At 43.2% G+C, this 24,682-nt stretch overlaps 1 protein-coding gene across 19 annotated transcripts in view; it reads left to right on the top strand.

The window, feature by feature from the left end:
• RIMS2 (regulating synaptic membrane exocytosis 2) overlaps positions 1-24,682 on the top strand; it is a 799,605-nt gene that overhangs the window by 709,773 nt on the left and 65,150 nt on the right. For all 19 annotated transcript variants that reach the window (XM_045004549.1, XM_045004555.1, XM_045004557.1 and 16 more), the window contains one exon: positions 11,900-12,141. In XM_045004549.1, the coding sequence (XP_044860484.1) occupies positions 11,900-12,141 (242 nt within the window). The remainder of the gene's footprint in view (positions 1-11,899; positions 12,142-24,682) is intronic.

Raw genomic sequence — 24,682 nt, 5'->3', positions numbered from 1 at the left:
CTGACTCCTCTTTCAATGTTCATGATTTTTGCTGTCTTTCAGCTGATTTTTAATCTTACTTTGGCGGCCTCACATTTGACATTGATTAATGGCCTTTTTCCTAACATCATCATCTGTGTCCAACCAAACAATGTCATCTGCAAAGTAGAGATCTTGCAGTTTTCATCTACTCCACGTAATTCCTGTATCTTCCTTTGATGTTGATTTTTGTATTATGTAATCTATCACAATGCAGAAGAGGAGAGGTGATAAGATGCATCACTGTCTTACTCCAGAGACAATATCAAGCCAGTTGGTCTCTGCACTTTCTGTCTTTATACAGCATTTTGAACCTTCATACAGCATCTTAGCCACTGCCACTATCTTTCTAAGAAGTCCATATTGTCACAAGATCTTCCCTAGCAATTCTCTATGAATATAGTTGAAAGCTTTGGTGAAATCTAGATGGTTCAAGACTGATCTTCTTTGGTAAGCAAGCCCTTTCTCAATCAGTCATCCCAGGTGTTATGATTCCCTCTGAGACCATTTCCACTCAGCTTATCCAGAACATCTCGTCCAGTTCCGGAGAACACTTTTTCCAGTTTTATGAGATAACAAAATTCAGTTCAACTCCTGCTCATAAGCAAGTTATTTTATTTTACAGCTCTATGCCCATGTTATACAGGCTTAGAAGCAGGGGGGGTTAAGTTCAAGGTGAAACCATAATTCCAAATCATGTCACACGATACACAGTTTGTATATATTTTTCCTAGCTACTAACATTTATATGTCTTATATCTAATTGGTTTGAATATTGTATGGATCATGTAAGGCCCAATCACTTATGTCCTCACCTTACCTACATTTCAAGCTTATCCATTCAGGGTGTTCCTACTTATCTCAACTAGCTCAAAAACAGTCTCCATCACACAATCTGTCACACCCATGTTTACAGCTTAATTTAGCACTCAAATCAAGCCATATGCAAGTTTACTCATGTCCAGCAAAATCTATGCCTACATCAGGGTAAAGATGCGATCTATACACAGTCTTTTTTATCTAAAGCCTGTTTGCTCAGTACACAGTTTTTCATCTATGACCAGTTTGATTGTGTTCAATAGTACATTACAGAACACTGAATTTCCTTCTTGGGCAGATACAAGGCAATGACCTGTCTAAAATGGAAGACACCATGACTGAAGCAGAGAAGTGAAGCAGAGCTTAGTCCTGCCTTCCAGCCCTCATGGGGCGCCTATTTGTCTTCCACCTCTCTAAGAGGATCTCCTTTAGGCAGGTGAGAACTCTTAGGGTCAGTCAAACCAGGAAGGGACCACTCTAGACATTACGTTCAGGGAGTGTTCCTCTGTCTCATTTCCCCAGTCCTTCCTATATCAGAGAGTGATGGGGAAGGCAGTTCTTGCCATTTGATGTCTCAAATTTCTGGGCAGCTCTGAAGAGGTAGGAAACCTCTTCCCAGAGACAGATAACACTCCCTGCTTTGAGATCAAGTTAGATCTTGGACAAAGAGGACATTGAGCCCCATGCATTTAAAGCTGATGCATTCAGAAACATAATTTCATCTCTCCACAAATAAGGACTCAAGGTACAAGCTTACCCACTCTGAATTTTGTACCTTCCACATTTTAGGAAATGCGTCAATACTAGATTTTGCCTGACCATGGATGGAGAGAGTGCACAAGGAGCTTAGAGAGAGCAAGGATTCCAGAGCCTATAGTAGCACCAAGGACAGCACAAGATTTGTCTAAGTACTATGGCCATGCTTCCTACCTTCTATAACTGGCCAGCAAAGCTGGTTCTACCTACGGGTGAAGTATATTTTGCATACATTTGGAGTATGGACTTGATACTATGCTCCTGCATGCTGGTGCTGTACATCTACGCTCCACCTCCTACATGGTCCATGTCTTTAAAAGCCATGATCTAGTACTAATTATATAAGTACAGTCCAAGTGCAATAATTCCTTTTTAAATTCATTGCCTTCTCTCATTTGTTTTGTTGAAAAAATATATTCTGCTTCAGCTTTGGGAATTTGTTCCTTCAAAGTTTCTCTGTTTTGTATGTAATTACCGTATTAATTTTATAAAAGTTAGGAAAAAAACATTGTAAAGCGACTTGTTCAAGGGAAAACTTGGCTATGACACATGATTATTCCATGAGAAAATATGAATGTCCCAATTATCTATTTTTTAGTTTGTTCGGAACAAGTTGTTATATTCAATTGCATATATGTAAAGTTGTAGTCATATATATGTTATGGATCTATGGATTTCTTTTTAATTTACCTGGTATTAGTCATTTCACTTGTCCTTCGTACAGTAAGTACCACCAAACAATAGTTGCATTTCATGCTGCACTTTGGGAAAAGTGCATAAGACTCACAACTGAGTGAGTGGAGCTAGAAAATAAATTTAGCAATGTTGAAGACCAGCTGGAGAAATCATTCGCTTCTGCCATTCAGTTGTATTCACTACAATATTAAGGACCTGATTCAACAGAGCACTTAAGCATATTTCTACAATTAAGCACATACTTAAATCCCGTTTATTTACACACATGCCTACAGTTCATATTCAAGTGCTTTGCTGATTTGGGGCCTAAGTTAGGAGGCAATTTTTGAGCCCACTGGGTTGGACTTGTTGGTCAGTCAATGAACCCAGACTTTGTAAGTGCAAGTTAGTCACTTGTCTATGTAATAAGTACATTTCACCTTCTGGACCACTTTGTTGTTATTGTGGTCTGCCAGACAATTATCATTTGCCTAATGATTTAGTTCTCCCTGGGTTTTTAAGAGTATTTATTACACATAACATTGCTCTGACTTGATTGGAAATGGCATACTTTAATTCTTCTTTAATATTTTATTTATTGTGTATTTTTCCCAGTGCCCACAAATTCGTGGTAATGTATTTATTATGAATGCACATGTGGTGAAAGCTGTATTTTTTGCTCCCTTCTATCATTCTGTGAATCATATTTCCTCAGTAATTACATCTGTACAGTGACTGTCTAAAATACTGTATTATTTTTTACACTGGATATTCTAAGTATGCACAGTGTACCTGATATGCAAGTATTATGAAAATACCAGTTAAAATAAAAGAAGCAAGGTGGATGAGATAATATCTTTTATTGGACCAACTTCTCTTGGTGGAAGGTACAAGCTTTTGAGCTACATAGAGCTCTTCTTCAGGTCTTTGTAGCCCAAAGGCTTGTACATTCCGCCAACAGAAGTTAGTCCAGTAAAAGATATTACCTCACCTACTTCGTCTCACTCATATCTTCGGACCTACACAGCTACAACAACACAGTTAAAATGAAGTATAACAAGCAGGGGCGGCTCTATGTTTTTTGCCGCCCCAAGCATGGCAGGCAGGCGGCTTTCAGCGGCACGCCTGCGGGTGGTCCGCTGGTCACGCAGACTCGGCGGCGCACCTGCGGGAGGTCCGCCGGTGCCGTGCCATCGGCATCCCCGCTGATGAATTGCCACTGAAGCCATGGGACCGGCAGACCTCCTGCAGGCGCACCACCGAAAGCTGCCTGCCTGCTACCCTCACAGCGACCGGCAGGCTGCCCCCCACGGCTTGCCACCCCAGGCATGCGCTTGCTGCGCTGGTGCCTGGAGCTGACCCTGATAACAAGCCTGGGTTTGTATTTGCATTCCAAGGCTCAGACATGTGGCATATTGGTGTATGTAGACTACTTATGATTCAAGTACTATATATGGGAATTTCTTAAACGTAAAACTAAATGTATTTTTATTACCATGTACCTATCAGCTTTTTACATAATCAGACCCATTTAGATCTGTGAATCAGAGAAAAATAATAGTTTTGTAGTCTTTAGAAAAAAAATCTATAGAGAAGTCTCATCTTTTTTCTATAAAAGAAAAGATTGTGGGGCTGAGTCTCTTCTACCCTAAGGTCTCTTTACATTTCTCTGACAGAAAATGCCCCCTTAGAATACCAGGTAGTTATTTAGGTGTGGACAGGAATGATCTTTTTGTTCTGTGTTAGTACAGCACCTAGCAAAATGGGGTCCTTGTCCAGCACTAGGGTTCCCAGGCACTGTGGTAATACAAATCAAGAATGGTGCTGTAAAACCGTCCAATTTAACCAAGAGTGAGAGGAAATGACAACACAGCCCAACCCCCAATACTTTTCCCCTTGTGTGAGGGATAAGGGTGCCCCTGAGAATGACTTGGTCTGTGCAAGACTTAAAACATCCTTTGTCCCAAGCCAATCCAGGCTGAGGACAGTAGCACAAGTGAACACAACCCAACATGGTCCAATCTGATCCATCAGGGATAATCCCTTCCTGATATCCTAAAAGGCAATCTGGCTAGGCCCACAGCATACCTGGAAATCCAGCCAAGCTACAGGCATCAAGAATGGGATGGATGAGTACAACTCCGTGAGGGCTGAATGGCCATGCAGTCCTGAAAGAGACCTTTTATCCCTAGAGGGAGCTGAGGCAGGAGCTAAACTACTCCTGCAACCTCCACTCAGACTGGCCAGTCACAGCCTTACTTGGAGGCATAGTTCTCCCGCTCCCAGTGCCCCCTCAAGCCCACAATGTACACACTTCTCATGCCTATGAGGATGGGAGCAGAAGTAGGGGGCTGAACACACTGCTAACTGTGGGACAGTGAAAGGTACAGGTGCCTTCCACTCTTCCTGCCCATCAGGACTCAAAGGGCTGTTTGCTCCCTGCCATTCTGACAAAATAAAATCTCTCCCTGTGGGGGTGGGCAGGCATTTTATGCAGATCTGAAAGCATGTACTGATTCTCAGATAAAGCCATATTAACATGGATTTAAAGTTTGTACATATCAACAACTTAAGGGTAAAAACATTACACTGGTGTTGCAATTATTCCCAAACAAGTATTACCAATCAAGGAAAATCAGAAATAAGGTTAAATTCAAAAGAAATCCAAACATGTTAAGGTATAGAAATGTATATACAAAGCACCCAAACAATCTTAACCCTGACCTAAACAATGCCATGCAATAACCACACATTTATGATTAGTGCACAACAGTATCTGTAGTTCCAGATAGATTAAACTGATATTTAAAGACACTATCTTTTTCCATTTCCTACCCCATCCCCACCCCCTGCTCACCTGATTTTCTCACCACAAGTCAGAGTTAAAGTTGTTTGGTTGCTTTATTTATGCATTTATATATCTTAACATGTTTGGATTTCTTTTAAATTTAACCTTAACTCTGAATGTCCTGGGTTTGTAATACTTATGTTTGGGAATAGCTGTTTTTGGTAGTGGAAAATGTACGATTCAGGCAAATACTTACAAAAATCTACTGGTAAAATCTGAATTTGTCCTACATTTTGTGACCCAAGTAAACTTTCAAAATTACTAATTTTTACTTTTCACACAATGGAAAGTTTGAGATTTTACACACAGTTCAGAAGCTGAAGCCCTTTCCTTATATACTAGTTTGCTTGACAGAACCTACCTGACTGAAATCTACTTCATTGTCTACAGGTAGACAAAGCAGAACATGACCTTATGCTTCCAATTCCTAGGTACCTAACTGTAGTGAACTAGCTGACTTTTCTAATATGTAGTTCTTTAATGATGAGGTACAGTACTCTGTGTCTAATGGAATTATAGTAACTTTGTTTGACAGCCATTTTAAGCACCTTGCTACAGATTTATTTAATGGGGATGACTGTTTGAACCTCTTTCATTTAGGGGGAACTGAATAGCTCAGCCTAATGATTAGTAATGGCATATTTCTGAGTCATGCAGGAGCATTCACTGCTGTACATATTTTGTGGGTAAACAGACGACTTTAGTTTGGAGTGCTACCACTCTAGGACCTTTCCTTTCCCCAGCATTACATTCATGTATTAAATAATGCAATTTTTATTTGCTACTTGGAAATTAACAGTTTTTATCACACAATTTGAATATTTTTCCCTAAAAGTTTATAACTGATAAATGGCACCACAGGATGTAAGTACCACTTTCTGAGTCCTGCAAGGATTTTACTGTAAGGTAGTCATGCAGATAGTTGCTCTTCCCATTATCAGTCTTCTCTGATCTTACAAGGATTTTATCATGCAGATGATGCTGACACTGAGCATTACTTTGTGTGGACTGGAATTGTCCCTCTGTGTTGTAACCCCTAAAGATGTCCAAGATAGACACAGTTGGGTTCTCATAACAGTTGACAGGACAGTTTTTAAGAGAATATGCTGCCATAGGTGAAAGACCCTGGTAGTAGACAACCACTTCTTTCCCTCCCTATCCCACCCCATTCCAACTCCTGTTAGGTTTCTGTTCAGTTCTTGGAGGACACTTTACACATGTGCTGAACCTGGAATGGCCTTTTGAGACAACAGCCTGTTTCCTCTGAGGGCAAGTCACACTTGGCGCCAACAATAGAATTCTGAGTAGGATACTGCAAGTTAACCCTCAGAGTTTCTTAAGCCTACTATGGGATTTTCCTGTGTAGGATATGGCTTGGCCTGAGCTTTTAGCTCAGGGGTGAGAAACTTTTGGCCCTAGGGTTACATTGGATACAGAAATTGTATGGCAGGTCAGGTAGGGAAGGCTGTGGGAGGCTATGCCTCCCCAAACAGCGAGGGGTGGCCTGGCTCCTGCCCCCATCCAGCCCCTTTGCTCCCTACCCGACTGCCCCCTGGACTCCTGCATCCTATCCAAACACCCCTGCTCTCTAACCCCTGCCCATCCCCCCAGGATGCCTGTCCCCTATCCAATCTCCCCTGCTCCCCACCCCCTGACCGCCCCCTGGGGACCCGTGCCCCCTATCCAACCCTCCCTGCTCTCCCTGCCCTATGTTACCTGTGGGATGGGGGAAAGGGGAGCTCAGTCCTTTCCCTGTGCATTTCCCCTGCTCGTTTGGCTGCTCTCCAAGGCAGTCGGGCAGGGCTCACTCCCTGCCTGGGCTTGGCTGCTGGGGACAAGGACCAAGCATGCTGGAGGTGGAGGGGGGCCCTGGCTTGCTCTGCCCCTGTCCCCGGCAGCAGGGCCCAGGGCCCTTGACCACCCCCCTAAACCCTCCTTGCTCCTTGCCCCTCCCACCCCTGGAATGCCCCCTGTTTCCCACCCTCTGACCGCACCACCCTGGAGCACCAGGTCTGGCGGTGCTATAGCCGTGCCGCCATGCTGGAGCTGCAGCTACACTGCCCAGGCGCCGGGGGGAACTGTGACTGCGAGGGAGGCAGGAAGGGAGGGGAGCAGAAGGGCTAGCCTCCACCCCGCCGTGCTGCCAGGGAGTTGGGCTGGCTCCTCTGGTTGCTGGCAGGAGCTTGGGGACCAGAGGGAAGGGTGCTGTGGGCCAGATGTGGCCCACGAGCCGTAGTTTGCCCCCCCTCTGTTTTAGCTGCTCCTTCCTACTTAATCTCCATTTCTTATGTAATTTAGAGAGGCAGCAGCCTCTCCATAGCTAAGGTTGCAGCCAAGTCTTACTTGAAGGCTGATTATGGAGGCCTTTTACAGTTAAAAAATAAAAAACCCTCACTGCTTCATAATCTCCTGGTGTAAATCTCATTGGAAATTAAAAGCCTCAAAGGTGACTCTTTATTCTCCCAAATTGCCTAACATTTCTATGGCTCCTTTTTTGTACCTACGTTTTTAACAATCTGGACCAATGGGTATCCCTCCTGTTTTACAGACTTGCTAAACTGAGTGACCAGTCACTGGCTCCAAAAAAAATTTTCCTCACCCCACAGTTGTATTTCCTCTACAGACTAGCTCCTGCACTTTCCTCTGCTTAAGCACTGCCTGGGCTCCAGGTAGAGAACTTTGCCTCCTCATGTAGCAATCAGCCAAATGACAGAAAGTTATAGGTCCCCAAATTTCTTCAGTGGAAGGTTCTTGGTGCCAAATTTTATGCCCCCTCTCATTTTCCCTTGATACCATGTGGAAGAAGCCGTCTCAGTCTCCCTTCACTCTTATAACAAAGGCCATAGCAGTCTTGGCAGACCATCAGGCTCATCTCAGGCCCTGGGTTTTGTGTCCACCCTCCTGTGCTCACCTCATCAGGCATGTTGGGACCTCAGGCTCCTGCTTCTCCTCCTACTTCAGTGCAGACAATGTATTTCACAAGTATTCCAAACTGTTCTGGTCCTCAGCAATCTTGCTCCCTCTTCAGGGTGAGCGGTGCATTAAACGGGCCTTACTGTTTATTTGCTGAGCAGCCTGACAGGTTTCAGTACACCAACCTTTCTCTTTCTGCAGGGACAGAGCACCTCTGCTGGCACCTTAGGGACAGTCACCCATAAAAAAGTTTCTGTAAGGCTCAGGTCATGTGAGCACTCCAGTTCTACCTCCCCTTGGTGGGGCAACAGGGAACATTGTCTAAGGCCCTTACTCCTAAAGCATGGGCCTTCAGTTGAGAGAGAGTGAATTTCAAGCAATAAGAATTTTTTTTTCTGGAGGAGTTTTACTCTGAGATCTTATCCTTAATGGGTCAAGCTGTCTAAGAGTCTAAGGCTTCTCTTACTAATGAGGCTACCCTGTCTCCATACAGTTACTCATCACCTCTTTTAATTGTCTGATTCATCCTCCATTCCTCAATCAGACACTGTAAATGTAAGTCAGGATCAAAAAGGAAAAGCTCTGTAATTTGCAAATTCTGTCTCTCCTCACACCCTGTATCCCTTCACTTCCCCCAAAAGAAAATATCTTCTTCATCTTCTATCATCTTGCTCCTCAAAAGAGCCTAACCTTGTTGGATTCTTCAGTTCTGATTTGTGTTCATTAATCACATCATATTGATTCTCCAATAAGCTTCCCAGTCCTTGAAAAGGACTTAAGGATTCACAGAAGGATGGGAAGTAGCATTTCCTTGATACTGAAGGGGAATATGTTTACTCTTCCCCCAAAACTTTGCCAAGATAATCAGAGAGATTTGCAGTGATCCAGATTCCCCACCTCTTAATTTTCATATATTTCCTATGTTCCTTTTGCTAATAAACCCACTTAATTACATGATCCTGGGCCACCCATGACTTATCCTTGGAATCTTTGGGATGGAGATGTCTGATGTTCAGTCTCCCTTCCCCTGTAGTTATCATGTTGAAGTGAGTGGCTAGCCCACCTCCTTATTCAAGGAGCCAGATCAGTGAAGGGGACACTCTCTAAAACTGTCAGGAGACTGGTTATTGTCCTTCCTCTGCCCAATCCGGCTGTCACCCTGAGGTAGATGAAGTCTGACTCTGCTTTTATAGGCATCATCATTGAGGGAAGAGTTTTCCTAAAATGGGGAACCCTGCCCATTAGGGGATTGGGTTTCCCTGACCTCAGGCCCACTAACAGCTCCCACTATCCCTGTGGTATCTCTAGTCATAGAAGAGGCAGATCTGCTCTGAAAGTCAGCATACTTGTTTTGTTTTTCTCACAATTAAACATATTCAAGTATGCAGTATTTTTCCAGATGTTTGCACTTTACTATTTATAGATAGTGCCCAGGGATGCCTAGTCAGGCCACTACTGCAGATTAGCTTGTAAAGTAGGTACCCAAACATAATAGCAGACTTCCAGTAATGTGAACTGACATACCAATTGCTTTGTTCATGCTGAATTTTTTGCTTCTCCAGGGAGGGAGGAACAGACTCAGTCACTCAGTACAGTGGAAACTATATTTGTGTGAGTGTATAATAATGGAAGAATGTGTGCGCTCTGGAGGGCACCACATAGACTCAGTGAATATGTTTATAACAGTGTAACATCTACTGTGGGAACTGCAAAAAGCAAAGATGCCATCACTGCTTTTTCAAATGGATGTGGAACAAAATAACTATGGGCCAGGGGGCTGCTGTTGCCTGTGCAAGGTCACAAGTGAGAGAGTCACAGCATTACCCCATGTAGGGGTGAGGACATTTGCAGCCCCAGTGTTCACCCCAAAGGCAGTAAGAGGCAAGGTTATGGCCCCAGTCCTCCTCTGCACTAACCAACAGAGCTGGCTGGCTCTACAGGGAGCACATGATGGATCCCCCCGAAGTGGATCCACTCTCCTTGAGTAGCGGGAGCTCCAGGAGGACTGACTACTTAGGACTGTGGCTAAAAGCCACACTGGAGCCCTCTGCTGGCGGAAATCACTCACTCCCTATCTCAGTTCTGTGTTCAAAACAAACAAACAAAAAGCCTTTGTTAATCTTTGTGGCGTCACTATTTGTAAGCACAACTGTTAATTATTTTCCTTGCCTCACTAAAATATTCCACTTTGTTCTAGTTTTTCTACCCAGCCCTGTGGCTAAAGCAGAGTTACCAAGAGTAGGTGCCATACCAAATCGAACTAATAAAGGGCCGAATCCTGTGCAAGGAGTTCCCATGGAAGTCAACATGGAGACCTTGTAGCAGCAGGCTCAAAGTTAACACAAAAGTGCAGTACTGTAAAGTGTTCCATATATTTCTTTCTTTCTGAAGGGAGGACTTTAACTTTTTCCCAAACCATCTACATCATACATCTCAGACAGTCCTTTTTCACCAAATGGTATAACACTGATCTATGTAGCGCTCACATCATGATTCATGGAACACTTATAGGTGAGCATGGAGCTGCGTCTGTCACACTGCTTTGTCATTTACCAATTTTTAAGTTGTGATACTTCATGTTAGTTGACCCCCAGTCACAGATGATTAGGGTTTCCAGAGGATCTTTTGACCAAGTAAACTAAACAAACAAAAATAAACACCCACCTGTGACTCCAGCAAAAAGAAGTACCCATCTGCACCCTGCTGTGCAGCCACTTTGTGTCTTTCTGTGTAGGATGTTTCTTTAGTGTAAATAATAAATTTGTGGATGACAGCTATGTTGTAGTGGCAGCAAACATACATAAGGAGAGAATCAAATTGCAGTGTCACCTAGGCAGTATAGTGGGAGATGCAGACAACAATAGGAATGTGGTACTAATAAATGTATGGCACAGCACAGATACAAAATGCAGGGGAGGAAAATAAGCAATTAGCCCTCCCCACCATGTTGAAGCAAGCTTATTTTTACTTAGTCTCCTAATCCTGCTCTCATATTGCTTTTTCATGTAATTGTGCACCATAGTTCCTGAAAGGAAGGCGAGGGATCAGGACTCGGAGGTTGGGGAATAACTTGTTCATGCTCATTGGGAAGTGACTAGGAGCAAGTCTTTCTTACCAAGGGGTCTGCACTGTGAAATGGTTTGGGAATCACTGATCTGAGAGGCTGATCACTTGCAATTATAAGATAATATACATAAATGTCAATATAGTGCAAATAAGTTTTAGAATCAAGAAAGAGCCTACTCAGGAAAGAGAATCCAGTGCAAAAAACTACTCATCTACTCAGGGATTCTGGAGCACTAGATTTTTAGTTCAGAAAAATGACATTACAGATGACACTTTTGATGCTTATTTGCTTTGCCTCTTTTGCCTGGCCTAGGCAATCTTTGCTTAACTGATTTGCAGAATCTGCCTAGTGGCAGACCGGAGGAACAGATGTGTGTAATTTGACTGGCCAAGAGTTAAACATGGAAAGGAAATACTGAACTAATAAACTGTATATTAAATATGAAAATACATGATGTTTTCCCTACATTTACAAATGGTATACAAGTGTATTTATCATTATGCTATATGTAGATAATGTACTTTTAGGAACTTTCATAAATAGAATGAAAACCTTTTAATTAAAAAAAAAGTTTAACAAGTGAAGTCTATGGTTAAAGAGAGAAAAACAATGAAGTGCTAGCAGAAATTTGACAATTAAAGTTGTTCCTCTCTACCTCTAACAAAAGCAAAACCCTACCTGTGTGAATTAGCTGCTTTGCCCCTACAGTCTCCCAAAATGTTTCATCTGAAACCTGTCCTTTTCTGTCTTCCCCTTTTCACTCTTCTGTTGTCTACATTGTTTGTCCATCCATCGGCTGACAGTGTCTTTACATCCAAAATGCAAAGCAGACAGATGGGCGCCTCAGGAAAGAACATGACTAAGAGCACCAGCATCGGCGGGGACATGTACACGCTGGAGAAGAATGATGGCAGCCAGTCTGACACAGCAGTGGGCACTGTGGGCACTAGTGGCAAAAAACGACGCTCCAGCATCGGCGCAAAGATGGTAGCGATTGTGGGTCTGTCACGAAAAAGCCGCAGCACTTCTCAACTCAGCCAAACTGGTAGGAATCAGATTTTTTTCTTCAATATTTTGTGATTTAAATATGTATAATATGTATATATTACAATTTAGTCATTTGAATGTAATGCTGAAGTTTCCTAATTAACAATATTGTAGGGGAAAAGAGGAGAGTGGGAACTTTTTACCTGGCTGAACATTTACCAAACTGGTTTGTTTGTTTAGCAAAGATCCTCCTACAGATTGGACTGTGGCTTGTCTTTTTATGCTTACTAGAGCACACCTAATGCAATAATCCTTTCCTTCTCAGGAACCAATGTGAGCTGTTATGCTTATGTTTTGGGGATTGTTATTAATGATTTGTGAAGGATCACTGAAATGCAGTTGCAGAATTGTTTGTCATTTGTTATAAACATTCTTTGTATATTTCAGTCCTCGTTTTCTCACTTTTGAACACGCAAAATTTATTTGATGTGAAATAGTTTTAATTACCAAGATGGTATCTTATATTTTATTGGATTAGTATAACCATTTTATTGCTCAATACTTCCCTTCTTTTCAGTTTGCAAACACATTTGTCATTGGTAGAAATCTTCCTCATTGCTTTTTACATTTACTAGTTAAAATTCAATACTGAAATGTTCTACATAAGCAGGGATAGAGTTATTTTCTGACTTAATACCAGGACATCCAGAATCAGTGTTAGGTACTTTGTTTATTAAATGCCTTACATCTGGAAAAAAATCACTTATGTATAATTCACTCTGAAAAGCTGTCATTAGCAATTAAGGAAGTTGAGTAAAACTAATGTTTCTTACAAAGGAAATTGGATATTTTATATTTAAACGTGTGTCTGTGTGTAGTATGCGATGTATATTGTATGCTCATTAATATTCATACAAAAGTAGTGTGTTATGTTGGTATGTGGTTTATACTAAATACAGTAAAAAACAGCTCACTCTCTTCTGTTCATACATGCCTGGAGAAATTATTATTTATTATTTGTATTATGGTAGCACCTAGGATTCCCAACTGAGATCAGGCCCCCATTGTACTAAGCACTGTTTTGACATGGAACTAGAGACAGTCCGTGCCCTGAAGAGTTCATAATCTAAACAGAAATTACAGACAAAGGGAAGGAGAGAAGGAATATAACATATATACAGAGTGAACAATGGAATGATTTCCAGGTGTCACAATGTTTTGTTGTTTTGTCAACTTTTTTGGGTGGTGTCAAGTGTCAGAGGGGTAGCCGTGTTAGTCTGGTTCTGTAGAAGCAGCAAAGAATCTTGTGGCACCTTATAGACTAACAGACGTTTTGCAGCATGAGCTTTCGTGGGTGAATACCCACTTCTTCGGAGGTGCCACAGGATTCTTTGCTGCTTTTTGGGTGGTGTTTTGTTAGGAGGAGATTAGCTGAACTGAGAAAGGGAGAACAAAGGAATTGAGAAGAGACAATGAAGGGAGGGGATAGGAAAAAACAGAATAAGGGGGCAGAGAGGAGCATGGAGTGAGGTTTAATGAAGAGACTGTGTGGGTTGGGAGGCTGTTGTACCAAACAGCCCAATCACCAGAGGGAAAAAATATTCAGAGTGAAAGCTGTAAAAACAGTCAGACACTGGTGACATCAGCAGCAGCCTAAGGTCCCTGCTGCAGTTAGTTGTCTCAGCTCCTGCCAGCTCAGTTTCTGGTTGCAGAAACTGCAGAGCTTTCTACTGCTTCTCCCTTCCCCAAGCTCACATGCCTGAGTGGGAAAGGGTGAGGTTACAAAGGGCTTGGTGCCACCTTATGGAAGCTCTCCCTTGCACAGTTCTGGGAAACCTCTAACTGGGTGTGCAGTTTGCCCATGGCTAGATGCATGTCCACCTAGGCACGGTGTACAAGCAAATCAAGGATTTGCACATGCAATAATGTTCTTTGTGGCAAAATACCTGCCCCTCTGTTTGTTAGCTCAGTCCTTCCCAGCCTCAGAGGCACAGGCTAGGGCACAAGGGAAAAAAAATACCCTTCTCAATCTCACAAGGCCGGGCTGATTCCTTCTCAGCCAGCCCCCTAGCTCTAGTTTCTTTTCGCCCCCTGGGGAGAATGCCCTCCGTCCTGCAGCGAGTCTCAGAGTTCAGCAGTCCCTCCTTGCTGGCAGCTGCCCTGCTTCTCTCATCCTCCTTTCCCCCCCCCCAGCTTCCTTGTCAGGGAGGGTTTAAAAAGGTCTCTAGCAACTGGGGCCAGCTGAACCTGATTAGTTTCTTCCTAACCCCTGCCCCAGCTGAACCTTATTTTGCTGGCTAAGCCTTCCGGGCTAATTGTTACCCCTCTCCAGGTAGCTAATTGGCCTGAATTTGCCACATCTTGTAATGTAAATGTGCAGATGTGTGTGGATTTCAGAGCTGAAAATAAGGTGCTACATGATTAGGGATAGTCTGTCAGGACTCCCTTACTAGGAGAGGCATCAAATGATTTCAGGGTGGACGTTCAGTTCATAATACATTGTTCTCTTAGAAGAGTCGGAAGATTGCCATAGCCTGGATCCAAAGTAAGACAGGATCAGACTAAATATCATGTTGAGATATTTATGTGGCATAATATTTTTAATATGCAGTATCTCCATCACTACTTTTTAAAATCAGTTTGTCGGTATTTTGTATCCTGTAGTTATGAACAAAAACTAGGGGTACAATTTTCAGAGTTGCCTCACTGAAGTAGGAGTCTAACTGACATTGATTTTCCTGGACTGAGAAGCAGGTGGTATTTTAAATAATTCACAATTATAAACAAATTCATTTCACTTTCACAGTAATGGCAGACAGGCAGACTTTTCCTATCTGTCTATATTTTCCCATGCATCTTCTGCTATACCTATTTCTGTGTGGGTACTGGAGATGACAAATCTTTACTGGATAAAAAGTAGGCCTGCTAGGATGTAAGTTTATTTGATTAATTCCAAATAACAGTCAGGTTTCAACAGGTGAACAATAATTACTTTAACTCTGTAACCTTATGGAGTGAGGGCCTAAGTTAAGAACAGAGTGTTAAGCTTTTCGAATGTAATTTATTTACAAATACTTGTAACTTCCGTCTATTTTATCACTGGGTCATTTTCCAGTCTTTAGACTATAAGCTCCTTGATACTGGGGCCATGGCATTTAGTGTAGTTGTACAATAGCTATAAGACCTAATGACAAAACACTGAACGTGCTGTAATGTTCTTGTAAATAGATTTTAGTATAACTAGGAAGTAATGGATACAATTAAAATAGCAAAGCAGTATCATGATATAGAAACTGCCTGAAATAAAGGGAGTAGGAAATTAATTTCCAGCAATACCAACATAGTTCAATGGGTATGTAATGCGGCTCGGCCGCGGTTTGTCCCTCAGCAGGGCTGTGGGGTATCCCACGGCATCGCTACAAATAGCCTTAAGCCCTGTCCTCGGTCAAGGCGGGCGACAAACACAGAGTCACTATGCTCAGGCCCTCAGGCAGGGCTGAGCAGCACAGTTATAAGCCCGGCCCTTAGGTCGGGGGGGGCAGCACAATGAAGTTTCGGACTCTTCAGGCCAGGGAAAAGGGGGAGTCCACCACCCAGAAGTTGGTGGCAGAGGGGAACGCAGGCCCTCCCACTCCACTGCGTTCCAGCCCGGGGCCCTAACAGCAGCAGGCAGCCTGCTGCTGTGTCAGTGGGGATCCTGGCCGCAACACACTGACATTGGTTCTGGCAGTGCTGCAGCCAGACTGCGGTCGGCTACCCCCGGGCTACTTCCCCTCTCCCCCTTGTAGAGTACCTGCGTCGTTGTGGTGTCCCCGGCGGTCTCAACCACCATCGGCTCCTCGGTGTAAGGGTTCGAGGGTAGGTCCAGTGGGTCGTCGGAGTAGCGGGCGAGAGGCAGGCTCGGCTTCTCCTTGGGGTAGCTGGCGAGATGCAGGCTCGGCTCCTCCGTGGGGCAGTTGGTTCGGGGTGATCCCGGCCAGTCTTCCTCGGGGTAGCTGGTGCGGGGTAGGCTCGGCCAGTCCTCCTCCGGGTAGTGAGCACGGGGCAGGCTCGACCGGTCCTCCTCCGGGTAGCTAGTGCGAGGCAGGCTTGGTCAGTCCTCCTCCGGGTAGCTAGTGCGGGGCAGGCTCGGCCAGTCCTCCTCCGGGTAGCGAGCGCGGGGCAGGCTCAGCTGGGGAGGCGTGCGCCCCAGCGGGCCGCAGCCACAGACATCTGGTCCCTGCGGTGGCTGGGCCCCTACTGAGTTCTGCAAGCCAGCTTTTATACTTCCGGGTCTGTGCCGTGACCTCTGAGGGGCGGGCGCAGGACCCGGTGGCCCCTCCCACAGCGGGGTTGGGGAAGGTTTGTCCCTCAGCGGGGCAGTGAGGTGTCCCACGGCCTCGCTACAGGGTATCATGCTTAAGCTGTCAGCTAAGCGTCTCTTAAATTGGTATGCCAAGGCTGAAACAACAATTATGAAATAACAACACAGCATTTGTTGAAATTACCATCACACTTACAAGTACTTAACTTTTACTGTCCGAAACATGTTGGCAAATTTAAGTCGTTACATAGCAGTAGGTTAGTGTCACTATAAAATTGCCTTCTGATGCCTCCAAGTTATATGTTGTAGTTGTCTTTGTTTATATTTAATGGCTAAAAACTGTGACAGAATGTGGCTTTGTTTAAAAAGCTGAGTTCATCTCATGACTGTTTTTGTGGCTATGAGTCAAACAGCCTGTAAATTCATAATATAATTCCATAAAAGAGCTAATTTCTATTGTCATTTGAATTTAACTTCATGTTACAGGCAAACTGAATGCATTCTTTGTTGTTAGGAGATGTGGAATTGGGAAATTTCGACTCTAGGGATGAATAAATTAATGTACTCTGTATTCTGATCTTTAACATTTGTTTAATGTATTCAAATATTTTTGTTATAATTTTTTTAAGTCCCAAAATTGTGTTAGATACACATGAAAACAGTCCTTGCCCTGAAAAGATTAATTCACCAAGACATAACAAGTGAGTGAACAGATGTCACTCTGTTCCACTGTCGGTAGACAGATACTGGGCTAAATGGACCTTTGGTCTGACCCAGTACGGCCGTTCTTATGTTCTTATGATCCACAAGAGGGGAGAAAAGGGGGCAAGGAGACAATAACAATATCATATTGCTACTCGATAAAGCATGTACACATCATAATCTTTATGGTTCTGGGGGGGTGTGTGTGTGCGCGCGCGCGCGCATGCTAATAGGCTTTGTGGCAGATGTGAGTACTCAGGAAGGATTTGAATATGGGAAGACAGGTGGCTTCATGAATAGGTTGGAGAAGGGCATTCCAAGCATGGAAGAAGGCACAGAGATGTCTGAGGTTGTCAAGACTACATCATAGGTTGAGTGGAGATGGCAGGGGGCAACATTAAAGTAAATCAGGTCTAGGATGTATGGCCATGAAGGCAAAGCAAGCAGAGAGGAATGAATTTGATTTTAAATGTTTTGTTATTTTTAGTTTTAAAGTGACTTTTCAGTACTCTGAAAGGTGCTATCTTGCTAGTTTGACAGCACTGGAAACCAAGATCCTATCTCCACAGAACAAATACAACACAGGGACTATGCTTCTTCATACTCCCCTACTTCAGACATATTCTAAAGATCCACCTTCAGTCATGAAAGGACATATTTGTCAACAGGCTGCTTTGATCCTTGACCTTTTTGCTGGGATTGTCAACCAAAGTGCCAGATGTGAATTGAACTAAATACATCAGAGGACACTGCAAAGCGTAGTGATCCTGTAGTAGATTTACAATGATTTTGTAATAGCGATGTTGCAGTAAGTTTACAGTAGGACAATTCAGTTTTTTCTTGGTCTCCAATTTATCTATTTTGAATAAATGAATTATTTCTATCTAATCAATATGTGATGTCATCTATATCTTTATACCACATCCATCCCCATAGTATCTGAGTGCTTCATAATAATGAAATTAATTCCCTCCTGTGGAGTACCACTTTACAAAGTCTGAAGTTGGATTTAGCCCAGATTCTAACCACTGATTGGCATGGCTACATTGGTGCTCGATGCCATCCCAAAGTGTAGACAAAGCAAGCTGAAACATACATTAGTGGAATTCACACTGGTGTCAAGCCATGGTAAGTTGTCTACATTAGGCATTTGCATTAATGTAGCTCCTCCATTAGCTGATAACAGGGCCAATTCCCCATGTGGACAAGGTTTTTCAGGAAATATCTAATCTTTCTTTTTCACTGGCATTTTTTGGTGGGAAATGCCTATAAGAGACAGCTAAATTTTCCACATAGTGAAAAGGCCTAATTCACTTATGCACCATTTTCAGGCCCTTCCATTCAACAGAAGGGGCATTGGTTAGGGTTGGCAGGTGTCCAGTTTTCAACCAGAATGCCCAGTCGAAAGGGGACCTGGCTGCTTCGGTCGGCACCACTGACTGGGCCATTAAAAGTCCAGTCGGCAGCGCAGCAAGGGGCTGGGGTTAAGGAAGGTTCCCTGCCTTCCCTAGCTCCACCTGGATCCTGGAATTAGCTGTCAGGTCTGTGGTCCCTACGCACTGGTGTGGCCAGGAACTGGGAGGCTCCACACACTGCCCCCGCCCCAGTGCCGGTTCCACAGCTCCCATTGGCCTCGAACTGCAACCAATGCAGAACCGTGCAGAGCCTCCTGGTGCCCACGTGCCTAGAAGCCACAGGGTCCTGGCGGTTGCTTCCTCGGAGCTGCAGTAAGCGCCGCTGGGACCCCGCTCTCCCTTCTGCACCCTGCCCCAGCCCGGAGTCACCTTCTGCACCCCAAAACCCTTATCCCCTGCCCCAACCCCAGCCAGAACCCTCACTCCTCCTGCACCCCAACACCTAACCCAGCCCACAGCCCCTTCCTATACCTCAAACCCCTCATTCCTGGCCCTAACCCAAGCCAGAGCTCTCAGCCCCCTGCACCCCAATTCCCTGCCCCAGCCCGGAGCTCATTCCTGCACCCCAAACCTCTCATCCCCGGCCCCACCCCAGAGCCTGCATCCCCAGCCCAGAGCCCATACCCCGTCCCTCATCCCAACCCCTTGTCCCAGACTAATGAAAGTGAGTGAGGTTGGGGAAGAGTGAATGATGGAGGGGGGGGATGGAGTGCGTGGGGGCGGGGCCTTGGAGAAGAGGTGGGGAATGGGCAGAGCCTCGGAGAAGGGGCGGGGTAGGGGGCTGGGAAAAGGTGTTTGGTTTTGTGTGATTAGAAAGTTGGCAACCCTAGCGTTGGTCATGATAATAACAAAAACTTTCCCACCCCTGGGATGGTAAATCTAGAAGATTGGATTTGGGTTTGTGCAGGACTATTCCTATTGCCTTCTCCTTTCCTCGACTGATTGTCCAGATGGAGGATGGGAGGTGTGGGGAAGGAGGAGGAAGAAATAATGGGGAGGGAATAGTTATTTAACAAGGCACCATAGGTTTTCCCGATAGGTCATATGAAACTGTGCTGTACCTAAACAATTCCTCTTCCCCTTGGTACTTATACCCTTCAAATACTTGTGGTCATTATTTAGCTATGCTGTACAGTTTGAGTTCTTCATTGAGCCTTTCATTCTAAATCAGTCCCTTCCTATGCCCTTAGTAACTAGTTGTAAGCTTATTGTAGATGTTTTTCTGATGTTGAATTGGCCTAGAACTGTCTGTATATATTGTATTACTTTTAAGCCAACCTTTGTATTTTGAATAATATAAGCACTATTCCCAAATGTACAGACACTTTCCTTAACCTGTGTATTATATAATTTTAACATTAGCTTTATTAAAGGACTCACTACTATATAAAAGAACTATTCCTAACAAGTCCTTGACACAATGCCTCTGTGTATACAGGCCAAACTCAGACTGAATTTTTGCCAACGTATCATATTGCAAGCTCATATCCAATTTTCTATCTTCTGCTTTACTGCTTTCCAAATATCAGCCTCCCACTGAACCTCTGTTAGATTACTTTCCCCAGGATGAATGTTTGCATCGCACGAGTAGTTCTGTTATCTTCTGTCTTTATATCTCATCTCTCTAGGTCCCCTTATTTTTATGTCCTCATTTGTACTTGCAGTACCTCCCAAGTTCGTATGTTCTGAGTGTTCAATGTGCTAGTTACCTCTTTTGCAATATCATTAATAAATACTTTAAATAAAACAAGGCCAAAAACTTATCCCAATGGATATTTCTTCTTCACCCAACTTGACACGGTACCTTTTATCATCATCTTTTGTGTATGGTCTTTTGACCAGTTTGTCCTTTATGATCTAATGCTGTTTGTTTACAGTTTTGTTATTCTCTTGGTGCTTGCTCCTACAGAAGCTGAATGCCTTCAGATAGGTGCTAAGAGTATTCAATTGCCAATAAGGGCTCTCAGACTGGTTTTCTAGCTACCCTCATCACTACTGATCACTGCTGATATTTATGACCTACCTGGTATGGACAGATTGTTACAGAATGATTCTACACATTTCTTTCAGATTGTTCCTTGAAAGTGATGATGGGTAACTGCTGGTTCCTCCACACAAGGGTTGTCATCTGTGAGGTCCTGCACAGATCAGTCCTATCACCTCTACAACATCCATCGAAGGAGACTGAGAAAATATGGGTTGCAGCATCATCTGTATGCTGATAACACCCAATTCTGTTTCTTCTATTCTGACCTAGGCACTGTTATTTCTAGGCTTTCTCAATGCCTGGCAGAAGTTAGAAGTTGAAAGAAAGCCAGCTGGCTATAGCTTGGCATGGGAAAGTTGGAGGTGTTGCTGATGGTCAGGGAAAATTGCTTTGAGGGCCTGGCAAAATCTATAGCTACTCCATCAGTTGCAAGTATCTGCTTGGCCTTTCTCCATGTGGTCCACAATCTTGGGCTTTACAAGAATCCTATATACTCCTAGATTGTGTTATTTTCAGTCATATGAGGCTCTTTTGTTGATCATCCACACTTTGTAACTACTTGGCTGGACTCATGCTCTCTACTCAGAAGTTGTGGGTAGGTGAGAATGCAGTGCCCACCTAGATGCTAGGTCCTAGATGCTAGGACATTTTTGTTATTAGGCCTGGCCCTCTAAAACGTGCATCATCCATAAATACAATTAAGCATGAACCTTGGCCATATTTAGAAAGAGCTGTCATCTTTTTCCATAGGCCTTCCCACTGATCAATGACATCTTGGGTTCATAGATTCTAAAGGCAGAAAGGACCATTAGATCATTTAGTCTGAGCTCCTGTATATCACAGGTCACTATTTTTCATCAAATTAGCCCAATATTGAGCCCAATATCTTCTGTTTGACTAAAGTAAATCTAGTTTCTACTTGACTGGTTAGATTAAAAGATGTTGGATGTTGGCATCAGGCAACATGGAACCTAATTTTCCAGGATGGTAGCGCACAAAACTCTCATTGAAGCACCCCTTAAAATCAGGACCATGGTGTTTTGTTGCTCCTATTTGGATTTTTGATGATTTAGTTGAAGCATTGTAAAAACACACAGATACCGTGGTGATATACACGCTTTACATACTGGCAATAAACTTATCAGCTATTGGGGTTTGATAGTAAGTGAGTCAAGATGTCAGATAACCAGGCTCAGTGGATTTATTTAGCAAAAGTAAAATCAGCATAATACAGAAAGGTCAATACGTTACTAATCTGGAGAACAGTCTTTTAGTGGTTACATCTTCACTCGGTTCCAAATTATGAGCTCAGTTTTGCTCATATTTACACTCCCCTTGTTTGTGATAGGTAGAACATTCCACAGATTCAATAGACCCTACACAGCTTTTCTTACAACATTCCAGAGGTCAGTAAACCATAGAGCAGAGGTCCCCAAACTATCGGGCGCACCCCACTAGAGGGGCACAGAGGGTCCAGTGTGGGTCTGGGGAGCGAGGGAGCACTACCCAGCCTTGCTCAGCTTCCAGCTCTGCTGTGGCCCCAGCTGTGGCCCCAGGACCTGGCCCCACCCCCAGCCTTGGCCCCTGGCCATAGCTCCATTCCTGGCCCCAGCCCTGCTCATGGCCTCTTACCCGCCCACAGCTGCAGCCACAGCTTCCGCCCCCTTACTTCTGTGTTTCTCCCGACCAGAGCTGTGGTCCCACTCCCAGCCCCATCTCGGGGAGGGAGTGGTGGTGTGGACACGGGTAAGGAGGGAACACAACTCTGAAAAGTTTGGAGACCACGGCCATAGAGACATCTACACTAACTGTACCAACCATACAATTCATATTTGGCAAACCTCAACAGAATGTACTTCTTGCTTAAGATAAATTCTGCATCTACGAAGAACAAAGGTTACAACAATTTATCTCTTAGTAAGTTTCGACAAACTTAGCATAAGTACAAAGTATTATAGGAGATTTTAACAAGCTCAATACACTGACAAACTTCAGAGTTGAGGCTCTCAGAATTAAAGCTGGTTGCAAACAGAACTTTCCTATGGAAAATTTATACTTTTTGTCAAAAAAAAGTCAAAAACATAAAACCAGATTTTTTTTGGTCTGAAAACTGCCAAAAAATGAAGAAAATAAATAATCAAATATTTTCAAAGAAAGCAAACCCTTTACATGTAAATTTTCATTTAGTGAAAAACCCAATTTTATGTCAAAAATATTGATGGATAATTTTCAACCAGCCATACTCAGAATTCAACAGTCCCTTTGTCCTTGAAGATTACTTCTGTGAATATTTGTAATTGTTTAACTAGAGATTCAAGTAAGACTTCTCAGTTAGTATCTTTTTAAAGATTGGTCCAACTTTATTTTTTTTCCCAGTCCTCTAGTATCACCTTGACTTTCTGTAAGTTTTCAAAGACATTTGCCAATGATTTAGTAAGTTCATTAGTGAATATCTTAAAACTCTGGATTCGTAATGTCTGGGCCTGCTGCTTTGTGAGTGAGTGTGTGTGTGTATTCGTTTTTTTCCAAGTATTACTCTACCTACTTTTCATTACCGACTCCTGTCTAAAGGCAATATTTTTATTCATTCCTAATTTCAATACTCCCTTTTTAAATTTTCTTATTAAAGACATTTTGACAGTGTTGCCTTTTAACGTTATTGCTATTGTTCCTCCATGTGCACTGCTTCTCCATTATCATAGTGTTCTCACAGGGTCTTCCTTCTCCCACCTTGTGATCTCTTCAGGAGGACCAGAGTTAGCTGTGCTGGGATAGTACAGTTGTGCACATTATAGAGAATTGGAGAATTAAATCTCCATTTCAGATAACTTGTTGGTCTTGTTTTTAGGGAAACTGATAATTGTTTACTTTCTCACTCTAAAAAAAAAACTTTAAAATAAAATTAATGTTTAAAGTCCACACCTCATTCACCTATTTATTCACCTGGCTTTTCCTTTGTTGAACTCATGTAGTCCAGCTCACTCTATATCCTCTATTCAGTAACTGCTAGCCATGCTTCTTCTCTCAACCCTCATATACCCTGTTCACTCACAGATGCTGTAATCCCTTTTGATTGCTGCTCACCAATTGCTGCTGCTTTGATTGTCACTTAGCGGGTTTAGAAGCACACCTCATGCTTCTGCTGTGATAGAATGGCCCTGAGATTATGGATACAGGCTATATGTGTTCATCTTTAGAGCACTGCTCTTTTCAAGGCTGCCACACAGAGTATTCTGCATATAGAACATGTAGTATATGTTTGCATTCTCCAGAGGCTTGCATTTTAATGTGATATTGCCTTGTGCTAATATGGTGTTTTTGAGACTCTAAAAGGTGTAAGTTTCTTTCTTGAAAAATGAATAAACAGATGTTGTAACAGGAAAAAGACCATGCTCCTTATGGGACTAAAGAGTCTCATATTTGGAAGGACAATCCTCTTTTGCTTTCTTGCAAGTTTAGAAAGATTTCTTACACTACATGCCATATCCTGACGCATATATATCTATTTTAGATACTTATATGCTGCCTGGGCCATCACTGTAGTAAATGAGCACCTCACAATCTTTAATATATTAATCCTCACAGCACTCCTGTTTGATAGAGAAGTACTGTTAGCCCCATTTTACTGATGGGAAACTGAAGCACAGAGAGGTCCAAGGTCACACAGGAAACCTGTGGTGGAGTAGGGAATTGAACTCAGGTATCCCAAGACCAATAGGCCAGGACTAATCGTATTCAGTTGTTACTCAGACAGAATCCCCACTGAAGTAAGTTAGTAATGTGGCCCTGTGACTGACTGTACAGTCTTTCAAATTAGAATATTAGCAGTACTAGTCTAGGTATGTTTTTATGAATACAGCATTGCGCACATGCTATACTGATCCACCATGAAAAGGAGATCCATTTATTGCCCCAATCTCAACAGTCCTCATCACTGGGGTCGTGACCTCAGAGTAGATCAAGAGGGGAAGGTAATGAGTACAAAATCAACAAACCCCTGTTTTTATTTTTTTTAAATTATCCTACTGGTTAGAAGTAGTTGCTAGGGCCTATGATGAGAGCATGAGAAGAACCCTCTTTCAGCTATTGCTGCCCTCCACTGCAGATCTTCACTTCTCCCCTAGCCCCTGTACCATATTCAAATCCTGAGTTTAAAGATGGTGTGGAATTTTCTCAAGGGCAGCTGCCTGGA

The sequence above is a fragment of the Mauremys mutica genome, chromosome 2, assembly GCF_020497125.1.
Source record: "Mauremys mutica isolate MM-2020 ecotype Southern chromosome 2, ASM2049712v1, whole genome shotgun sequence".
In the NCBI taxonomy this organism is placed as follows: domain Eukaryota; kingdom Metazoa; phylum Chordata; order Testudines; family Geoemydidae; genus Mauremys; species Mauremys mutica.
Note: the sequence above shows the minus strand (reverse complement) of the source record. Positions and strands in the feature narration are given on the sequence as shown.